At 50.0% G+C, this 17,549-nt stretch overlaps 1 protein-coding gene across 1 annotated transcript in view; it reads left to right on the forward strand.

The window, feature by feature from the left end:
- Positions 1-1,055: 1,055 nt before the first annotated feature.
- AK8 (adenylate kinase 8) overlaps positions 1,056-17,549 on the forward strand; it is an 841,444-nt gene continuing 824,950 nt past the window's right edge. The window contains exon 1 of the mRNA XM_086924758.1: positions 1,056-1,221. Coding sequence (XP_086780884.1) covers positions 1,138-1,221 — 84 coding nt within the window. The 5' untranslated portion in view covers positions 1,056-1,137. The remainder of the gene's footprint in view (positions 1,222-17,549) is intronic.

Genomic DNA, 17,549 nt, shown 5'->3' on the forward strand with positions numbered 1-17,549 from the left:
GGTTAGTGGCTTTACTTAGAGATGTAGGAGGTTTCACTGAGTATCTAGGAGGCTCTAGTGGAGGTGGGGAGCACCGGGAGATTGTAACAGAGAACTAAGTCTGCACTGGAAGGCATCTGTGCACTGTGATTGGCATCATGGGCTGTGAGGTTGCACTGAAGGGTTGGGCTGGTGAAGAGCTGTTAGGGTTTATTGAGAGTACAGGGACTGGATTAGACTGAGTTTGCAGTGGTGGCTTATGCTGGACCTAGGAGGCTGCACCGCACTGCGAGGCTGGGCTCGTGAGGGACTGCGAAGTTGCACAGGAGTGGGCTGAGTCGGAATTAGGGCCGGCTTGCACTGTGGACTGTGCAGGTTGAACTGGATAAAGTTGTCACCTGATCTGTATTACACCCACCGGGTTAGTATCCAAGTAGAGAAAAAGCAGTAAGGAAAATCATTACAAGCCGATATTTTTCCACTTTCAAAAATAACCTTCTATGAGCAGATACAAAAAGAAAACCCATCAGTCAAACTGTGATGCTACCCTGTTCCGTAATGATTTTTCAGCAAACATATGAGTTGCTGTGTTAAGAATACGAATACAGGCAATTGTGCACAAACTGCTAGTCGAGTATCAGCTCATTCCAGATTCCAAAAACACTCACAAATGGGCAGTTTATTCTCCGAGGAAGGTATCAACCATGACTGCAGAGGAGTGTGGCCGAAGTGTAGGATGGGTGTGCACCGAGAGGCTGGACTGGAGGTGGACTGGGCATGGGCCTGGCTGTGATAGACTATGAGGCAGGGGTAGACAGGAGTGGGGGTTTTGGAAATAGTTGGGAGGTCAGGGCTAGAGATGCCCTGGAGAGGTGAGGCTGGCGTGGTTTGTTCTGTAGAGCCCCTGGCCGGCCTAAGCTGGGGCTCTGGGCTGCCTCCCTGCCCTGAGATGAAGGCTGCCTGACCTCTAGGCTCTGCGCATGCGCTCCCTCCTGCCTGGCCTCCTCGTCGTTCCTCCCTTTTTTCCGCCCCTCCGCAGCGCACGCTGATGACGTCGCAGAGTCCTTGGAGACGGCGGTTGCTAGGGGCGGTTAGCGGTTGCAGCCTGTGCTGAAGTTTGAAGGCGGCTTCTGCCCTCCCCACCCAGGCACCGGCCCCATGGACGTCTGCGCCCGCCCCCTGCGCGTGCCCCCGGAGCTGGGGGTGTACGCCGAGCAGCACCGGGTCTTCGACATCATACAGGTGCGGTGTGAGGGGCCGAGGGGGCGGGGAGCCTGAGGCGAGGGACAGGGGGTGGGAAAACCTCGAGGTGAAACCTGACAGAGAGGCCCCCAGGGCGGGGGCGATAGAGACTGGGGGGGGGAATAAGTGACGTCATGGCGCGTGACGTCACAGTGTATGACATCCCGGCGTGTGCCATCATCGCACGTGGAAGCACAGGAAGTGGCATCACAACCTCTGACCTCTCAAGAAGTGACATCACAAGAAGTGCCATAATAAGACCTCACAGGTGTTTAGCAGGTCTATCAGGAGTACATCTCAGGGCATTACAATATTTAACTAATACGATTTTGCTTCAGGGTTGTGCCAAAAAAGTGACTCCACCCCTTCGGAAAATCGGGGCTTCTGTAGTGAGCGTACTAGTCTATGCACGTCACGTAGTACGTGACGTGCGGCGGCCATCTTGGAGGTGATGCGCGCGCATCGCATAGCGCGCCTGAGACCGGGAGAGACGGCAGCGCCGGCCGGCGCTCTTCAGATAAGCCTGTAATTGTTCAATAAACCCTTGCTGTTTCAAGCAACTAGAGCCAGCGTTAGTTGCAAAGTCTGTATTTTAAAATATCTTATGGGGTTAAGACACCTGCTGCAGAGATCGTTGTGTGCCAACTGTATCCCAGAATAATAATAATAATAATAACAGTAATAATGGTAAAATAACACTGGATGTTAACAAGATCTGTGTTGTGTCTAGTCCCAGTTTTTAGGTCGAGGTAATATAAGTCCGAGATTTAATGTTACTTAGTGGGACTATTTGTCCCGCCTCAGTTTTTGCCTCTCTCCCATTGGCTGGCTTCCTAAACGGAGGCCAGCCATTGGAAGAGAGAGCCGTCCCTCCGAATAGGCTCCGTCTTTTTCGGATTTGGGGGCGTAAGTTTTGCTGTTCTTTAGACAGTGACGTCGTCCGTCACTCAGGACAGCAAAACCACGCCCCGATTCCGAAAAAGACGGAAGCTTGAGGCCGCCATTTTTTTTTTATCGTCTGCCGGTGAGGATCGTCTTGTTTGGCATTACCGCTAACAGTATCACGTTTGCGCATTGCATTTTCTTTTAATTTTGGATCGTGATGGTAATATGTCTTTTGTTAGGAATGCTTGTTAATCTTTTTCTGAGGAGGCGGATGGAAATCTAAATCGGGAAAGAGAAAGAGGCGGTGCGAGCCATCTCTTCTAGGCGCTGCAGGCGGTTCTCTGTTGGCTTTCCGATAGATGTACTAATTGCTCTAAATGCATTTGCCATCGATCTGCATTGCAGTGCCCCTCTCCGAGCCTGTGCCAGAATGAAATGCCAGGCACTCCCGGGAAGCCCGAGCTGCTGCAATCAATTCCGTCTGCATCGTAGAAACGGGAGAGGCAGCCAATAAGAGCCCGTCTGATAATGGTTAGGCTAAACTGGCACGAGGCCAATAAAAAGGCAAAGAAGGCTGTAGAAAACTCCTGTGATTGCTGTCTCTTTCTGTCCACCATCATGCCACGCCCATTCTGCTGTCTCTTCCACCGAGCCGGCCTCTGTTGTTGTTCTGTACCGTAGTCTGGACGTTTATCTCTATTACGTTTATTCAAAAAGTGCTGATGTGAGTTTGTACTTCGAACCACAACCGAATGCTGAAGGACCCTCTTTGGAAGTGGGTGTTGAATCGACGTTTCATTTTGTTCCTGAAGACAGCGTAGAACATAAACTGCACTATGTTTTGCCACACCAACGATGTGACGTCACACTATGTGTAAGCAGTAGCAGGGAAGCGACACCGCGTCCTCTCCGTGTGAGATAACTGTGATGTCACACTGCGTGTTGTTAAGTAGCAGTGAAGTGTGTGTATTAAGGTCCAAGTTACAGTGCATCTTATTCTATGGCACAACGATGAAATGACAGTGTAATTTATTCAATGAACGTTGAGGTCACCTGTGTTTTTTGCATGGTAGTGGCTGAAGGAAAGCCCTATTTTTATTTCGTATCGTACAAAGTCGAAATTACAACGTGTACCTTACTAGTTAAAGTAAGCGCCCTACAAATGCACGCAAGATAACTTAACAAAATAAAATAAATACCGCACTGTGTCAGAGAGGGTTGAGAACAAACAGCCCATATTTTCAGTTCGGCAGTAGAGCTCGTTGAAGTGACACCATTCAGATCTGCACAACATACGTCTGAAGTTACAATGTGTTTTGCTCGGTTGAGAGACCTGCATTAGAATGCATTCTGTTCTATTTCAGATAATGTTATAATCTATTTTACTCGATAGCCAAGGATGTGGAAGTGACCCTGTATATCTATTTGGTATCGGAAACGGTTGACGTTGCATTATATTTTGATCAATAGCAGAGAGTGACGAGGTGACCCTGTATATATTGTGTCAGAAAACCTTTAGTTTCAATATATTTTGCTGGTGGCTGAGAATTTTAAAGTGACTCTGCATGTTCTTATATATATATATCACGTCTATTTGTGATTAAAGTCTAGAATGTACCATCCTGCAGGTTAACCTACCCACATTTTAACGCACCTCTGCATCATGTGATATATAACGATTTAATTAATGCAAACTTAATTGTAGGCTATGCCTCCTATAAAAGATTCTGTGTGATGCTTCTTTGACCACGTCCCTTTTAAAGGCCCCCACTTTTTTAATCACAATTTAAAGCAGGCACTATGGAGGCACTTCTTGCTTGCAGTAGGGCCCGATGCACCCATGCTTCGCTAACTTAGGATTCTGCTGTGCCAAAATAGTTTTTCATTGTCAAGCACGACCCCTGCATTGTGATGTTTTTCCTGTGCCTAGTTTTTATTGCCTCTGTGTGGCTCTGTATGTGTGTGACTCTGTGTGAAGGAGGCTCTGTCTGTGTGAGGGTGGCTCTATCTGTGTGAGGGTGGCTCCATCTGTGTGAGGGTGGCTCTCTCTGTGTGAGGGTGGCTCTGTGTGTGTGTGTGTGGGTGGCTCTGTGTGTGGGTGGCTCTATGTGAATGACTGTGGGTGGCTCTGTGTGGGTGGCTCTGTATATGTGAGTGTGTGGCTTTGTGTGTGGCTCTGTGTGTGGGTGCAAATGCAATAGGTCTCGCACTCTCTCACTACCTCGCTCTCTAGCTCACAACTTCACTCTCTCTCTCTCTCTAACTCTCTACCTCAATCACTCTCTATCTCACTACCTTACTATTTCTATCTCACTAACTCACTTTCACTCTTTCACTACCTCTCTCTCTATCTCACTACATCACAACATCACTCTATGCTTATATCTCACTACCTCACAACATCCCTCTCCCTCACTACCTCACTCTTTCACTACCTCACTCTCTATCTCACTACCTCACTCTCTATCTACCTCACTCTCTCTCACTACCTCACTCTCTCTCTATTTCAATACCTCACTCTCTCTCTCTCTCTCTCTCTCTCTATCTCACTACCTCACTCTCTCTCTGCTAATGCAATAGGTATCACATATGCAAAAAAAGCTAATGCCAGTAGAAATGACAATGCCATTTATTTAGGAATACAAAAAAGATTAAAAAAATAATAAGCAATACCAATAGTTCTACCTATAATATTGCCGAGACCATTGCATTGTAAATGCTTGTTAATAAAAGTAGCATAGCGGTTTAAAATGTCTCCTGCAAAGCACATCATGTAACATGCAGATTACAGATTTTTATTTAATTTAAATGGGTAAGTGGTTTACTGCTTTTAACACAAAAATAGATCCTTTTGTTACTTGAAGTTCATAAATTGTAATCCTTCTAATATTGCACAGTGAACTGTGAAGGACATGCAGCTCCTGCACTTTCTAACTCTCACTGTCTTATGTAACACATGCTGTTCATTGATTTACACACATATGATATATTGTCAATGTATAATATGTATGTGTGACGTAAATCACTCTGACACCATGCAATGGGTTGAGTAGCAATATAGCTCTATAAAAGAAATAAAACAAAATAGAAGTATTTAAATTGTTTTTTGTGTAAATACTGTGACAGACCAACCAACACATCTGACATTCCTACAGTACATGCATGTCTCTTATATGACGGTACAGAACATAGTTTAAAGCATGTCTCTGTTAAGTCCCTGTGAAGTGATAAGCTGTGTACCTTTATTTCCCCTCATTGCATTTGTATCTAGGCGTGAGGCTCCAGATCACCTCCAGCCAGGGTAGTCCAACAAAGTAAAGCCTGGTGGCCCCTCAACTTTGGCCTTTGTTATGGGACCAGCTGGATTCTGATAAGCCCCTTCCTGCCTGCATGTGGCAGCTGGGAACAAAAGCAGACACCATGCAGGCTTACTGCTGAATGTGTCATTGTGTCGGAATATTAAACCGGGGCAAATTCAGCAAATTTCTCTGAGGTCCAACCTCTTGTCAGCATAGACGACTTCCACCCTGTGAAAAGAGTGGTTAGACCCTGTTCACCCATGTGTACCCTTGACTTATGCCCTGTACATAAGTGACACCTGAGGGTGGGTGGGATATAACAGAGGGAATACCTGAAAGTGCCAAATACTTGAGTGATACCTTAAGGAGGGGATTAGACACATAAGTGGGAATTATACTCTTGGGTAACACCTGAAAATAGTGGGATGAGACCTGATGGGGAGAGAGTGAGTGGATAACTAATAGTGGGATATCACAGAGGGAATACCTGACAGTGTCAGATACTTGAGGGATACCTTAAAGGGGGTAATAGTCAGATGGGGCAGAACAATGCTTTTTGGGAATACCTGTAAGTGGTGGAAACTGACCAGACTGATGGAATACCTGACAGTGCAGGTACTTGAGCGATACCTTAAAGAGGGGTGCATGGGATAGACTCATGAGATGGAAAGATACTTTGGAGGAATACCTGAAAGTGATGGGAGGAGACCTGATGGTGAGAGCCAGGGCCGGACTGGCATTTGCGGGCACCGGGCATTTCCCCGGTGGGCTGGAGGGGTGGGGGCCAATTTTGTGGCAGCAGGGGGCCGCTTTTCTTACAGAGGGCCGATTTTGTAGCAGCGCTGCAAAATCGGCCCTCTGTAAGAAAAGCTGTAGCAGTGCTTTGCGGGTAACAACCCCCGCTCCTCCTGTTGCCAGGGCCGGTGGAGAAGCAACCTGCCAGGGCTGGTTGCTGGTCTCAGTCCGGCCCTGGTGAGAGCGAGTGGTTACCTGAGGGTGGGAGGGATATAACTGAGGGGATACCTGACAGTGCCAGATACTTGAGCGATACCTTAAGGGGGGGAGGGGCCCTTGAGAGGGTAAGATGCTTTGGAGGAATACCTGAAAGTGATGGGAGGAGACCTGACGGAGAGAGCGAGTGTATACCTGAGGGTGGGTGGGATAGATCTGAGGGGATACCTGACAGTGCAGATACTTGAGCGATACCATATGGGGGTGAGGGGTAGACCTCTGAGGAGGTAAGATACTTTGTTTAACTCTTTTTAATTGCATTTTTGGCAGGGAAACATACACAATACTAGTCTCATGTACTCCCTTGTGGGAACAGTGAAAATTGTCCCCCAATCCAACCCCTCCCCCTTACAACAGTGCAAGTCAACAATAGTTTGTCAGTATAACAAGTGTCCGCGGTTGCAAGACGGGGCAGAGACTCCCATTAGATGATCAAGTATCAACTTCAGAAACACCAAGAATAAAACAAAGGGGATTCTTCTGGTGGCAATGTATCAATGAGTCGCAGGAGGCGCAGGTATTTCGGACATGTGATTTTGTTGAATTTCATCGCCAGGAGGGATATTATAGGGTCCAAGATAGTATTGAAGGAGGCCGCAGATTGCGTAAGATTGGCTTGCATATTCTCCATACTAACAACGTACCATAGTTTATGCAGCCAACCCGTGTGTGTGGGGCGAGTCTGTGTACCCCAAAGCAATAGAATAAGTTGAACAGCCGCTCCCATAGCCAGTCCCATTTGTCTCCCCCTGAGTGACTTCAGTGGGAATGTGAGTGCATTGGGCAGCCCTAAGAGTGTATAAGCAGGAAAAATGGGGAATTTCAGTATCCAACTATTTGTCAATGTCGTTAAGGACTGCCGTCCAGAAGCCCGCCACTTCCTTACACTCCCATAATAAGTGGGTCAATGTGCCCTCTTCGTCACAACCTCTCCAGCAAGTTGCGGTGCGGTTAGGGTTGCCCCTGTTTAATTTGACTGGTGTCAAATACCAATATGTTGCAACTTTAACCACTGCTTCTCTGCTGGCTGTGTTCCTGGCCGTGTGGTTGGCCCTATAAGATATAGCTTGCCATTCTTTTTCCGAGAGATCTCTCCCCAGCTCTCTTTCCCATTGTTTCTGACTGGGCCAGGGCCGCGAAGGAGCTGGAGGACAGATCATCTTGTAGAGTTCTGTGATCAGATCTCTGCCTGACTGCTTGGTGATTAGCCATTTCTTATAGGTCGTCAACTTTCTACTTACTCGGGGGAGGATCTCTGACTGTGTTAACCAATGTCTAATTTGGAAGTATTGAAATCGTTGCGGGCTTTAATGTTGTATAAATGTGGTAGATCAGAGAATTGGAGGAACCCTTCAAGGTCAAATAAATGGCCTGCGGACCTGGAACTCGACGTACGCCACAGCGAGAACACCCGCCTCTCCATCCCCGGTGTAAATTCGGGATCGTCGAATAGTGGCATGAGTGGCGAAAGGAAAGTGGTAAGCCCCCTCTTAACCGCAACTGTGTTCCACACTCGCATCACTGTGCAGGTGATTGGGGATTTATTGAGGTAGTATGGTCTATCAGATCGCTTCAGGAAAGGTATCTTCCAAAGGTATGACTGTGCCGTCGCTCTGTCTTGGAAGAGCCATCTCTTCTCTGATTCAAGCTTATGTGCGTTGCGATCCAAGGGTAGAAGCATTGATTTCCCCCTATTCAGTTTGAAGCCGAACACCCTTCCAAAGGCCTCCTGCTCCCTCAGAAAGGCGGGTACTGATTGTTTTTTTGCGTATCCAGTGCTGCCAAAATGTCATCTGCATATAAGCTAATTGTATGTTGTTCCCCCCCCAAAGGGAATGCCTGAGATGTCAGGGTTATCTCAAATCCTCTGTGCTAGGGGTTCTATGTAGAGTGCAGAAAGGAGGGGCGATAGCGGGCACCCCTGCCTCGTACCTCGTCTAATGTTGAAAGGCTGTGAACCTATACCATTAACGCGTATCATTGCCCTCGGTTTGTCATAGCAACTTGCGACCCATGCTCTAAAGCGATTCCCGATGTCAAAGTGTACCATTGTTTTATCTAGAAATCCCCAGTACACCCTATCGAATGCCTTTTCGGCGTCTACCGACAGTTGCATGGCATCCATGCCCGTGTAGTGAGCCTTATCTATGAGGTGCATGAGGCGTGTAGTGTTATCGCTACACTGAGAGGTGAGAACCCCCGTGAAAAGTTTGAGAACTAGGTTAAGTAGGGATATGGAGATCAGTCTGTAAGCAGCACACTGGGTGGCGTCTTTTCCTGGCTTGGGCAATATGATTATGTCTGCCTCCAGCATTTCTGGAGGTATGGAACGGGCTCCTAGAATGGATAAAAAGTCTGGTTAAAAGCGGTGCTAGGAGAGGGCAAAACGTTTTATAGACGCCTGGGTTTTGAGGCGGGAGATCGCACCAACCACCTCCTCTATCCTGATAGGTGCATCCAGCGAGGCGGCTCCAGCTGCGTTGGGATCTGTCGTCACTGCTCGACTTAGGTAGGCATCCCCATCCTTGTCAATAGACAAGTCCTAGCTGTGTCAAGTCAAGTCAAGTCAATGAATTTATATAGCGCGCTAGATACCCAGAGGGTCTCAAGGCGCTTGAAGAGGGGTGGGGAATTACTGGTCGAATATCCACGTTTTAAGTTGCTTTCTGAATGCTAGGTGGTTCTGAGTGAGGCGAAGGTGAATGGGAAGTGAGTTCCATGTTTTAGCAGCCAGGTAGGAGAAGGATCTTCCTCCCATGGTGGTTTTGTTGATGCGAGGTACAGCAGCAAGGGCTTGATTGGAAGAGCGCAGCTGGCGGGAGGGGGTGTAGAAGGAGAGTCGTGTGTTGAGGCAATCTGGTCCGAGTTCATAAAGTGCTTTGTGTGCGTGGGTTAGGAGGCGGAATGTTATCCGTTTATTGACGGGGAGCCAGTGGAGGTCTTTCAGGTGATCAGAAATATGGTCTTTACGTGGGATGTCTAGTATGAGTCTGGCTGCTGCGTTCTGGATGCGTTGGAGTTTTTTCTGAAGTTTTGCGGTGGTGCCGGCGTATAGGGTGTTTCCGTAGTCCAGTCGGCTTGTAACCAGAGCGTGGGTGACCGTTTTTCTAGTTTCGGTGGGGATCCAGCGAAATTTTTTTTTGAGCATGCGGAGAATGTTGAAGCAAGATGAAACGGCGTTGACTTGTCTGGTCATCGAGAGTGAGGAGTCCAGGATGACGCCCAGGTTCCGAGCGTGGTCCGTCGGGATGGGTGCTTTTCCAAGGGCCTCTGGCCACCAAGAGTCGTCCCAGGCGGAGGGGGAGGTGCCTAGGATAAGGACTTCTGTTTTGTCTGAGTTCAGTTTCAGACGGCTGTGCTTCATCCACTCGGCTACTTCTTTCATTCCTTCATGTAGGTTGGGTTTGGCGGTGTTGGGGTCTTTGGTGAGTGAGAGGATTAGTTGAGTGTCATCAGCGTAGGAGATGATGTTGAGGTTGTGTTGGCGTGCGATGGCCGCGAGGGGGCTCATGTATACGTTGAAGAGGGTGGGGCTGAGTGAAGATCCTTGTGGCACGCCGCAGATGACTTCAGAGGCTTCTGATTTGAATGGTGGGAGGCAGACTCTCTGAGTTCTTCCGGCAAGGAACGAGGTGATCCATTCCAGTGCTTTTCCTTGGATTCCAATGTTTCTGAGGCGTTGTAGCAGGGTGCTGTGACAGACTGTGTCGAAGGCTGCGGAGAGGTCGAGGAGGATGAGGGCGACTGTGTCTCCATTGTCCAGTAGAGTTCGAATGTCGTCTGTTGCTGCGATGAGTGCGGTCTCGGTGCTGTGTTTGGCTCGGAAGCCAGACTGTGAGGAGTCGAGGGATTTGTTGATTTCGAGGAAGGTGGCGAGCTGGTTGTTGACAGCTTTCTCGATGACTTTGGCCGGGAATGGGAGGAGCGAGATGGGGCGGTAGTTTTTGAGTTCGGTGGGGTCAGCTGTGGGTTTTTTCAGAAGGGCGCTGAGTTCGGCGTGTTTCCAGCTTTCTGGGAAGGTGGCGGAGTTGAGGGAGCAGTTGATGACGTCTCGGAGGTGTGGTGCTATGATGGAGTCTGCTTTGTTGAAGATGTAGTGAGGGCATGGGTCTGTGGGGGATCCTGAGTGGATGAAGTTCATCAGTCTGATGGTGTCCTCCGTGGAGATTGGGTTCCAGTCATTAAGGATGTTCAAGGGGGGTGAAGGTACAGCAGAAGGTTGTGTAGGTTGGTCTCCGGGTTGGTTGTCGAAGCTGTTGTGGATGTCTGCGATTTTGTCGTGGAAGAACGAAGCTAGGGAGTCGCAAAGGGTTTGAGAGGGAGTGATGTCGTTGGAGGTGGCAGTGGGGTTGGTAAATTCTTTGACGATGTTGAATAATTCCTTGCTGTTGTGTGCGTTGTTGTCTAGTCGGTCTTTGAATGCGGCTCTCTTGGCAGTTCGGATCAGTTGGTGGTGTATGCGGGTGGCGTTTTTGAAGGCGTCCCTGGTGCTGGTGTTTGGGTCTTTTTTCCAGGCCTTCTCAAGGGAGCGACAGTGTTTCTTGGATTTCTTAAGATCATCGTTGAACCAGGATGCGTTTTTGTTGCCTAGTTTGATTTGACGCTTTTTCAAAGGTGCTAGGATGTCGGCGCTGTTGGTTAGCCATTGATTGAGGTTGATGGCTGCTTGGTTGGGGTTCGAGGAGTGGGCAGGGGGGTTTTGAAGAAGCGACGAGGTAATCTGGTCGATGGTGATTTTGTTCCAGTTTCTTCGCAGAGTAGGTTGAGGATGGTTGTGGGTTGCGGTCTTTTTGTAGGTAAAGTGAACGCAGCTGTGGTCCGTCCAATGGAGAGCTGTGGTGTGACTGAAGGAGATATGTATAGACAGATGCATAGAATTCCATAAAGGCCTCAGATATCTGAGCGTCAATTCTCAGCTTCTCTCCCTGAGCGTTGTAGAGGGTTGTGATTTTAGACCATTGAACTCGAGCCCTAAGCTTGCTTGCGAGGAGATGCCCCATTTTATCGCCTCCCACATAGTATGTGTGTCTAAGTTGCAGGGCTGGGTACTTGGCGCGGTCGAGGTCAAGGCCGGCTAATTGCGCCCTGGCAGCTTCCTATTGCCTCCATATCCTGGGAGCGCCTGTGCGACTATTCACCCTCTCGAGTTCGGGCCATCCAGTATTGTATTGTATTGTTATTTATATGGCGCGGTTGCTGCCCAATGGGCGTCCAAGCGCTGAAGTGTGAAGGCAGAACTCAGAAGACAGAGCTGGGAATGACGGAGGGTTTATGATTCAATGGATTTGGCAAACAAGTAGGTTTTCAATTGTCTGCGGAAGGAGAGTAGGTTTGGATTAGTTCGGAGATGCAAAGGAAGTGAGTTCCACATCTTAGAGGCGTTTAGGGAGAACATCCTTCCTCCGGACCTAGCTCTTTTTACTCTGGGTACCGTGGCCAGGAAGGCCTCCGTGGATCGAAGGTTTCTCTTTGGGTGGTATTGGGTGACTAGCTGTGCGATGATAGCTGGACCAGACTTCCAGAAGGCTCGGTGGGCGATACATAACGCCTTGAATGCCACTCTCTGTCGAACTGGAAGCCAGTGTAGGCTATTCAGTGCAGGTTTTGCTGACTGGGTCCGTGGAATTTGTAGCAGGGTGCAGTCCTTCCCCTCCGACGATATTGCTCCCGTAGAACCAAAGCAATGGCCCAATCTGTCCTCCACCGGATCCATGACCAGTTTGCTGTCGCCTCCCACTAGGATGCACCTTTCTTGAGGACCTAGAGTTTCTGACAGAGCTCCCTTGAAAAAAGATTCTAGACCTAGGTTAGGATCATATAGGGACCCTATGACCATGGGAGTGCCTCCCACCCGTATACTGTATGCCAACAACCTGCCTTTAATTTCCTCTACTCTGTCACCCACCTGAACGTGGAAGTGCCTAGCAATCAATATGGCTACCCCGCCTTCTTATCATTAGTAGAGGAATAAAACGGTTGATGGAATGCCCGGGACCTCATTCTATGCCATTCTTTGGACAGTAGATGTGTTTACTGCAAGAGACAGATCGAGGCGCCGGGGTTCTCTAGGTATGATAAGATGGCTCGTCTTTTAATGGGGTTATTGAGCCCTCATACATTTGAGGTGATAACTTTTAGGGGTGCTCCCATCATAATGTCTGCGTACAGAGGGACAGCATTGTCCGTTGGGGTCTGCCCCTGCGTGGTGCCTCACATGGATCCTCTCCCCGGGTGGCACACCGGTTCCTTCCAACCACCCCCAAACTGATTCTCTGTTACCCCCTTCTACCCAATGCCCCATCTCCCACCACCCTAACCCCAACTGAACATTCCCAACAAGTTACCATAGTCCAATGCCCACCATCGTGAGTTGGAGGCATGTGGTGAATTTACCTGTATGAGCGTGTAACCCCAGCAACCCCGGCCACCCGCCCCTACCCTCCCCAGCCAGCTGTAAGCCAGTGCGTGTGTGTCCCCATTTGCGGATCAGTCATACGAGAGGTGAAGTGTCTCTGGTCACCACTTCTAGGGCCAATGCCTGTTCCTGCGACATAGTTGTGCGATCCAGCTTCAGGTCGTCTGTAGGCGATTGCCTGCAGCCCACTCTTTGTCATCCTCCTCTTGGCGATATTTGGGAGCGATCAGAAGAGGCATCTGGTTCACAGTGTTATAGGTCCAGGAGAGCACAAGTCTCTGGGAGAGATCTCATTTGATGCAGCATGCCGTTCCATTTGAAGATCAATCGAAAACGGTGGCCGCAGGAGTAGGGTATCCCTTTGTCTATTAGGAAGGAGGTCACTTCTTTGAATGCTTTCCTTTTTTGAAGAGTGATGGAGGCCAGATCCTGGAAGAGAGCCACTGAGTGTCCTTGATGCTGGAGAGGTTGTTTCGATCGATCTTGACTCCCGAAGGATGCGCTCCTTTAGTGGGAAGTCCGGTAGGAAGGCCAGGATATCTGGAGGAGGGGACACTGCACGTCTCGCCAGACCTACTCTGTGCGCTCGATCAATTTGTATCTCGAAGTCTGGACTCTCGCCGAGGATTTAGCGAAATAGGCATTGTAGGTAGTGGGTTACATCTGCTCCCTCTGTTTTCAACGGGACTCCTCAGACACGGATGTTATTGAGTCTCGACCTGTTTTCTAGGTCTTCTGCATGCGCTTGGAGATCCACCTGTTGGTCTTTGAGGCGGATGAGTTCCTGCTGTAGGTGTTCCAGCTCCTCGCTTCTGGTGTGATCATTGTCCTCGATGGAGGCTACGCGCTCCACCAGAGTGTCCACCTCGCTGCGTATTTCCCTCACTTCCCCTGCGACCTCTTGTTTGAGCGTCTGAAAGTTCTCGCGTAGAGTGTTAAAGAGTGTCTTCAAAAACACTCTGTGATTGGCACTTCCCCTTCCTCGTGGTCTGCTTGTCGTTTTGGGGTGGGGGGAGTGGTGTCCGATGTCCCCCATGTTTGGGCCTTTTGATAAGCATGTCTTTTAGTGAGCGCTCCCCCTTCTTGCGCATCGTGGACATGGTAGGGCTCTCACACTTAGGTATTGGCTCCTGATGCTCGCCGGCACCTCGGTGGAAATTTCACTGTAGGCCTTGAGTTGTAGCGACTGCTGAGCTCACCCCCTTATCAGAACCATGTGTTTCTCTCTATGCTTTGACTCGTGCCAGGGATGTGCCCTCTCCAAGGGATCCCGGGAATATACTAGGGCCCACCTCGCCACACTAGAATGGCTGGTGGGTGGACTCCGTTCCCCTGCAGGTGCGTGCACATGCCATTTGGGCTCTTGTGTGGTTGAGGCCTGGTGGTCCTGGTTGGTACACTGGACACGTGCGTTGCAGTGGGCTCAGTATTCGGCCTTGTGCTGGCGGCTTTAGTGTCCCTCACCGCCTAGCCATCCTTGTCCCCCTAGATGCCAGCGCTAGTGGCAGTGGCCCTGCTCTCCCTGTGCCCTGGTAGGTTGTGCTGATTCAGGCCCATTCCTCTGCCCGTGGACCTTGAGTACGCACGTGGATCCTGCTGTGCCCCCACAGCGATGACCACTGATGTGCGCCCCGTGGAAGGGCTGCAGACCCTAATGTTTGCTTGAGCGGGTATGCAGGGTCCCCCAATCCCTGCGTCGAGTAGACCCAGTGGCTGTATCAGGTACCCCTTAGCTTAATGGCCCCTCGTCTTGCGCCTCCTGGTGTGAGCCGGCTGCTGGACGACTGTCTGCTGTTGCTGTGGGCGCCGCACCTTCGTCCACGCCTATGGTGCCTTCCAACCGCTCCTCTGTATTTTGACCAGTGCCCCGCTGCTCAGCACCGGCTCACCTCAGCCACTGAATCCTTCTTTGACGTGGCCCCACCACCGCTATGCAGGGCTCCCCCGGGAAGCGCTGTTCCCTCTCTCACAGTCTTCCCCGCGATGCGTTCTCCAGAGGGAATGCTATCTGGGAAGGTTGCACTTACCACGCTCCCTGCATATCCAGTCTATCACGCTAGGGGTGGGCAGCAGGCCGTCACTTGTCGCTCGGCTCCTCACCCCTCAACCAAGCGAGGCCTGAGTCCCTTGCTGTGTGGAGCTCAGTTGGCGGCTGTTGAACTCAGGGCCTTCGTGTGGACCCAGGGCGCTACTGCAGGAGTCTTGGCCTGAGGTTCCCCGCTACACCGCCAGGATGTATGGCGCCTGCCCGCGCCCGCCTAGGCCTGACAGCCTCGGCCTCGATTTTCAGCCGCAGGCCTCTGATGCGAGATGAATGCTCTCCAGCGGATTCTCCACAACTCTTCCGTGACTGCCCCGCCTCCCACTCACTGTTGTCAGGGCTGGTGGTCAGTAGGTCGCCGCGAGAGCCTTAGTATCACTGCTGGCGGGGCTCGACCGAGTCCGCGTTGTTATCCACTCGGCCTGGGGGCCATTTCGTGGTCCTGAGCTCTAGGCTGCATCGGAGTCTCCCAGGTGTGCGGCACTGCCAAGATTACTCCCAGGCACAGCTCCACGATCCCTCTCTGCTTACGGCGAATTTTTGTGCACAATTTGGGACTATAATGCACAAATTGGCTGGGAGAAGGAGTCCGGTGCGAGGAGCCTCGAGGTCCTGCGTCGGTCTAGGTCGCCATCTTGGCCACGCCCGGTAAGATACTTTGGAGGAATACCTGAAAGTGATGGGAGAAGACCTAATGGTGAGAGCGAGTGTATACCTGAGGGTGGGTGGGATATAACTGAGGGGATACCTGACAGTGCAGATACTTGAGCGATACCTTGAAGGGTTGAGGGGTAGACCTCTGAGGAGGTAAGATGCTTTGGAAGTGATGGGAGGAGACCTGACGGAGAGAGCGAGTGGATGCCTGTGGGTGGGTGGGATAGACCTGAGGGGATACCCGACAGTGCAGATACTTGAGCGATACCTAAGGGGGGTGAGAGAGTAAGATACTTTGAATGAATACCTGAAATGCTGGGAGGAGACCTGATGGAGAGAGCGAGTGGATACCTGAGGGTGGGTGGGATAGACCTGAGGGGATACCTGACAGTGCAGATACTTGAGAGATAGCATAAGGGGGTGAGGGGTAGACCCCTGAGGAGGTAAGATGCTTTGGAGGAATACCTTAAAGTGATGGGAGGAGACCTGACGGAGAGAGCGAATGGATACCTGAGGGTGGGTGGGATAGACCTGAGGGGTTACCTGAGGGTGGGTGGGATAGACCAGAGTGGATGCCTGTGGGTGGGTGGGATAGACCTGAGGGGATACCATAAGGGGGTGAGGGGTAGACCCGGCCAGAGGAGATAAGATGCTTTGGAGGAATACCTTAAAGTGATGGGAGGAGACCTGATGGAGAGAGCGAGTGGATACCTGAGGGTGGGTGGGATAGATCTGAGGGGATACCTGACAGTGCAGATACTTGAGAGATATCATAAGGGGGTGACGGGTAGACCCCTGAGGAGGTAAGATGCTTTGGAAGTGATGGGAGGAGACCTGATGATGAGAGCAAGTGGATACCTGGGGGTATGAGGAGTCTGTGGACGAGAAAAGCTTGAGTAGAAACTTGAGGATGGAAGAGACCTACGGAAAGGATCGAAGGGAGTCTTCACGGTGGAAGATACTTGTATAGATACTCGAGGCGATACTTCAGGGCTGGACGCTACATGATGATGAGAGATTCATGAGGGGCAAACAGAGATGATGAAAGGCTCGAGGTGAGATTTGAAGGAAGAAGATGCCGGAGGGTAGGAGAAGACGAAGGGGAGACGTAGACGATGAAGGTTCTTTGGAGCTGCAGAGTGTTTGTTTGACAAGAGGGAGTGAGAGACACCCGAGGAGGCACGGAAGTGTAGGGGCACCCGCCCTCCATGTCGAAACGTCATTCAGCGGCCCTGAATGCGCATTAAATAATAACATTTTAGCTCAAGAGGCCAAATCCACGAAGCAAGATAAAAAAAGATATGCCTTTAAAAAGGAACATGTCTTAATTATAGGTGGGGGAATCTAAGGCAGGCTCGAGTCCGATGTCTGGCTCTGGCTTGTCTCTAGTTCAGTTTGAAAGATGGTCCTGAGCCAATGTCAGTTGTCTGCTGTCTCTCACTCATAAGCATCCTGATTTTCTGAAATGTGTGTTTTTCTTCCAATTAAATCACTGTTTCATGTAAACGCAGACCAAGATAATGAAAATATGCTAACACCAGTAAAGACTTCCCGAAGATGGAATTCTCTCAGGCGATTGGTCATCTAAAGGAATACAACCAGTTTACTCACTGGAGGGAAGACAGACATGTTGGTGGTCGGAGGTAATCAGAGCTGTTGGACCTCCAAGCTCTGGCTCGACCAGCTTCACCTGCTACCTATTCCTCTGGTCATAACAAAATGTAGGCTTTCCTTATGATGAAGGTCAAAAGGTTAGGTCCACAAACTTCATGCAATTGAAAATGTAGAGGAACTTTCTTCCTTTTATGTATTCTAAGCTTGCCACAATCAATCCTGGGAGCTTGCTTCCTTTCCTATTTAGATTATAGATATGTTGTTTATCTTGGACGTCCAGATATCTTGACCACCAATTGACAGCGGCTCCAAAATATGTCTGTTAAGCACACCCTTGGCCTCAGTAAATTTGACTATGACACTGCTTCCTGGTGCGCTTGACTCTGGCTTCCGTGGAAAGAGTGTATCC

Source organism: Lissotriton vulgaris, chromosome 5 (genome assembly GCF_964263255.1).
Source record: "Lissotriton vulgaris chromosome 5, aLisVul1.2, whole genome shotgun sequence".
NCBI classification, from domain to species: Eukaryota; Metazoa; Chordata; class Amphibia; order Caudata; family Salamandridae; genus Lissotriton; species Lissotriton vulgaris.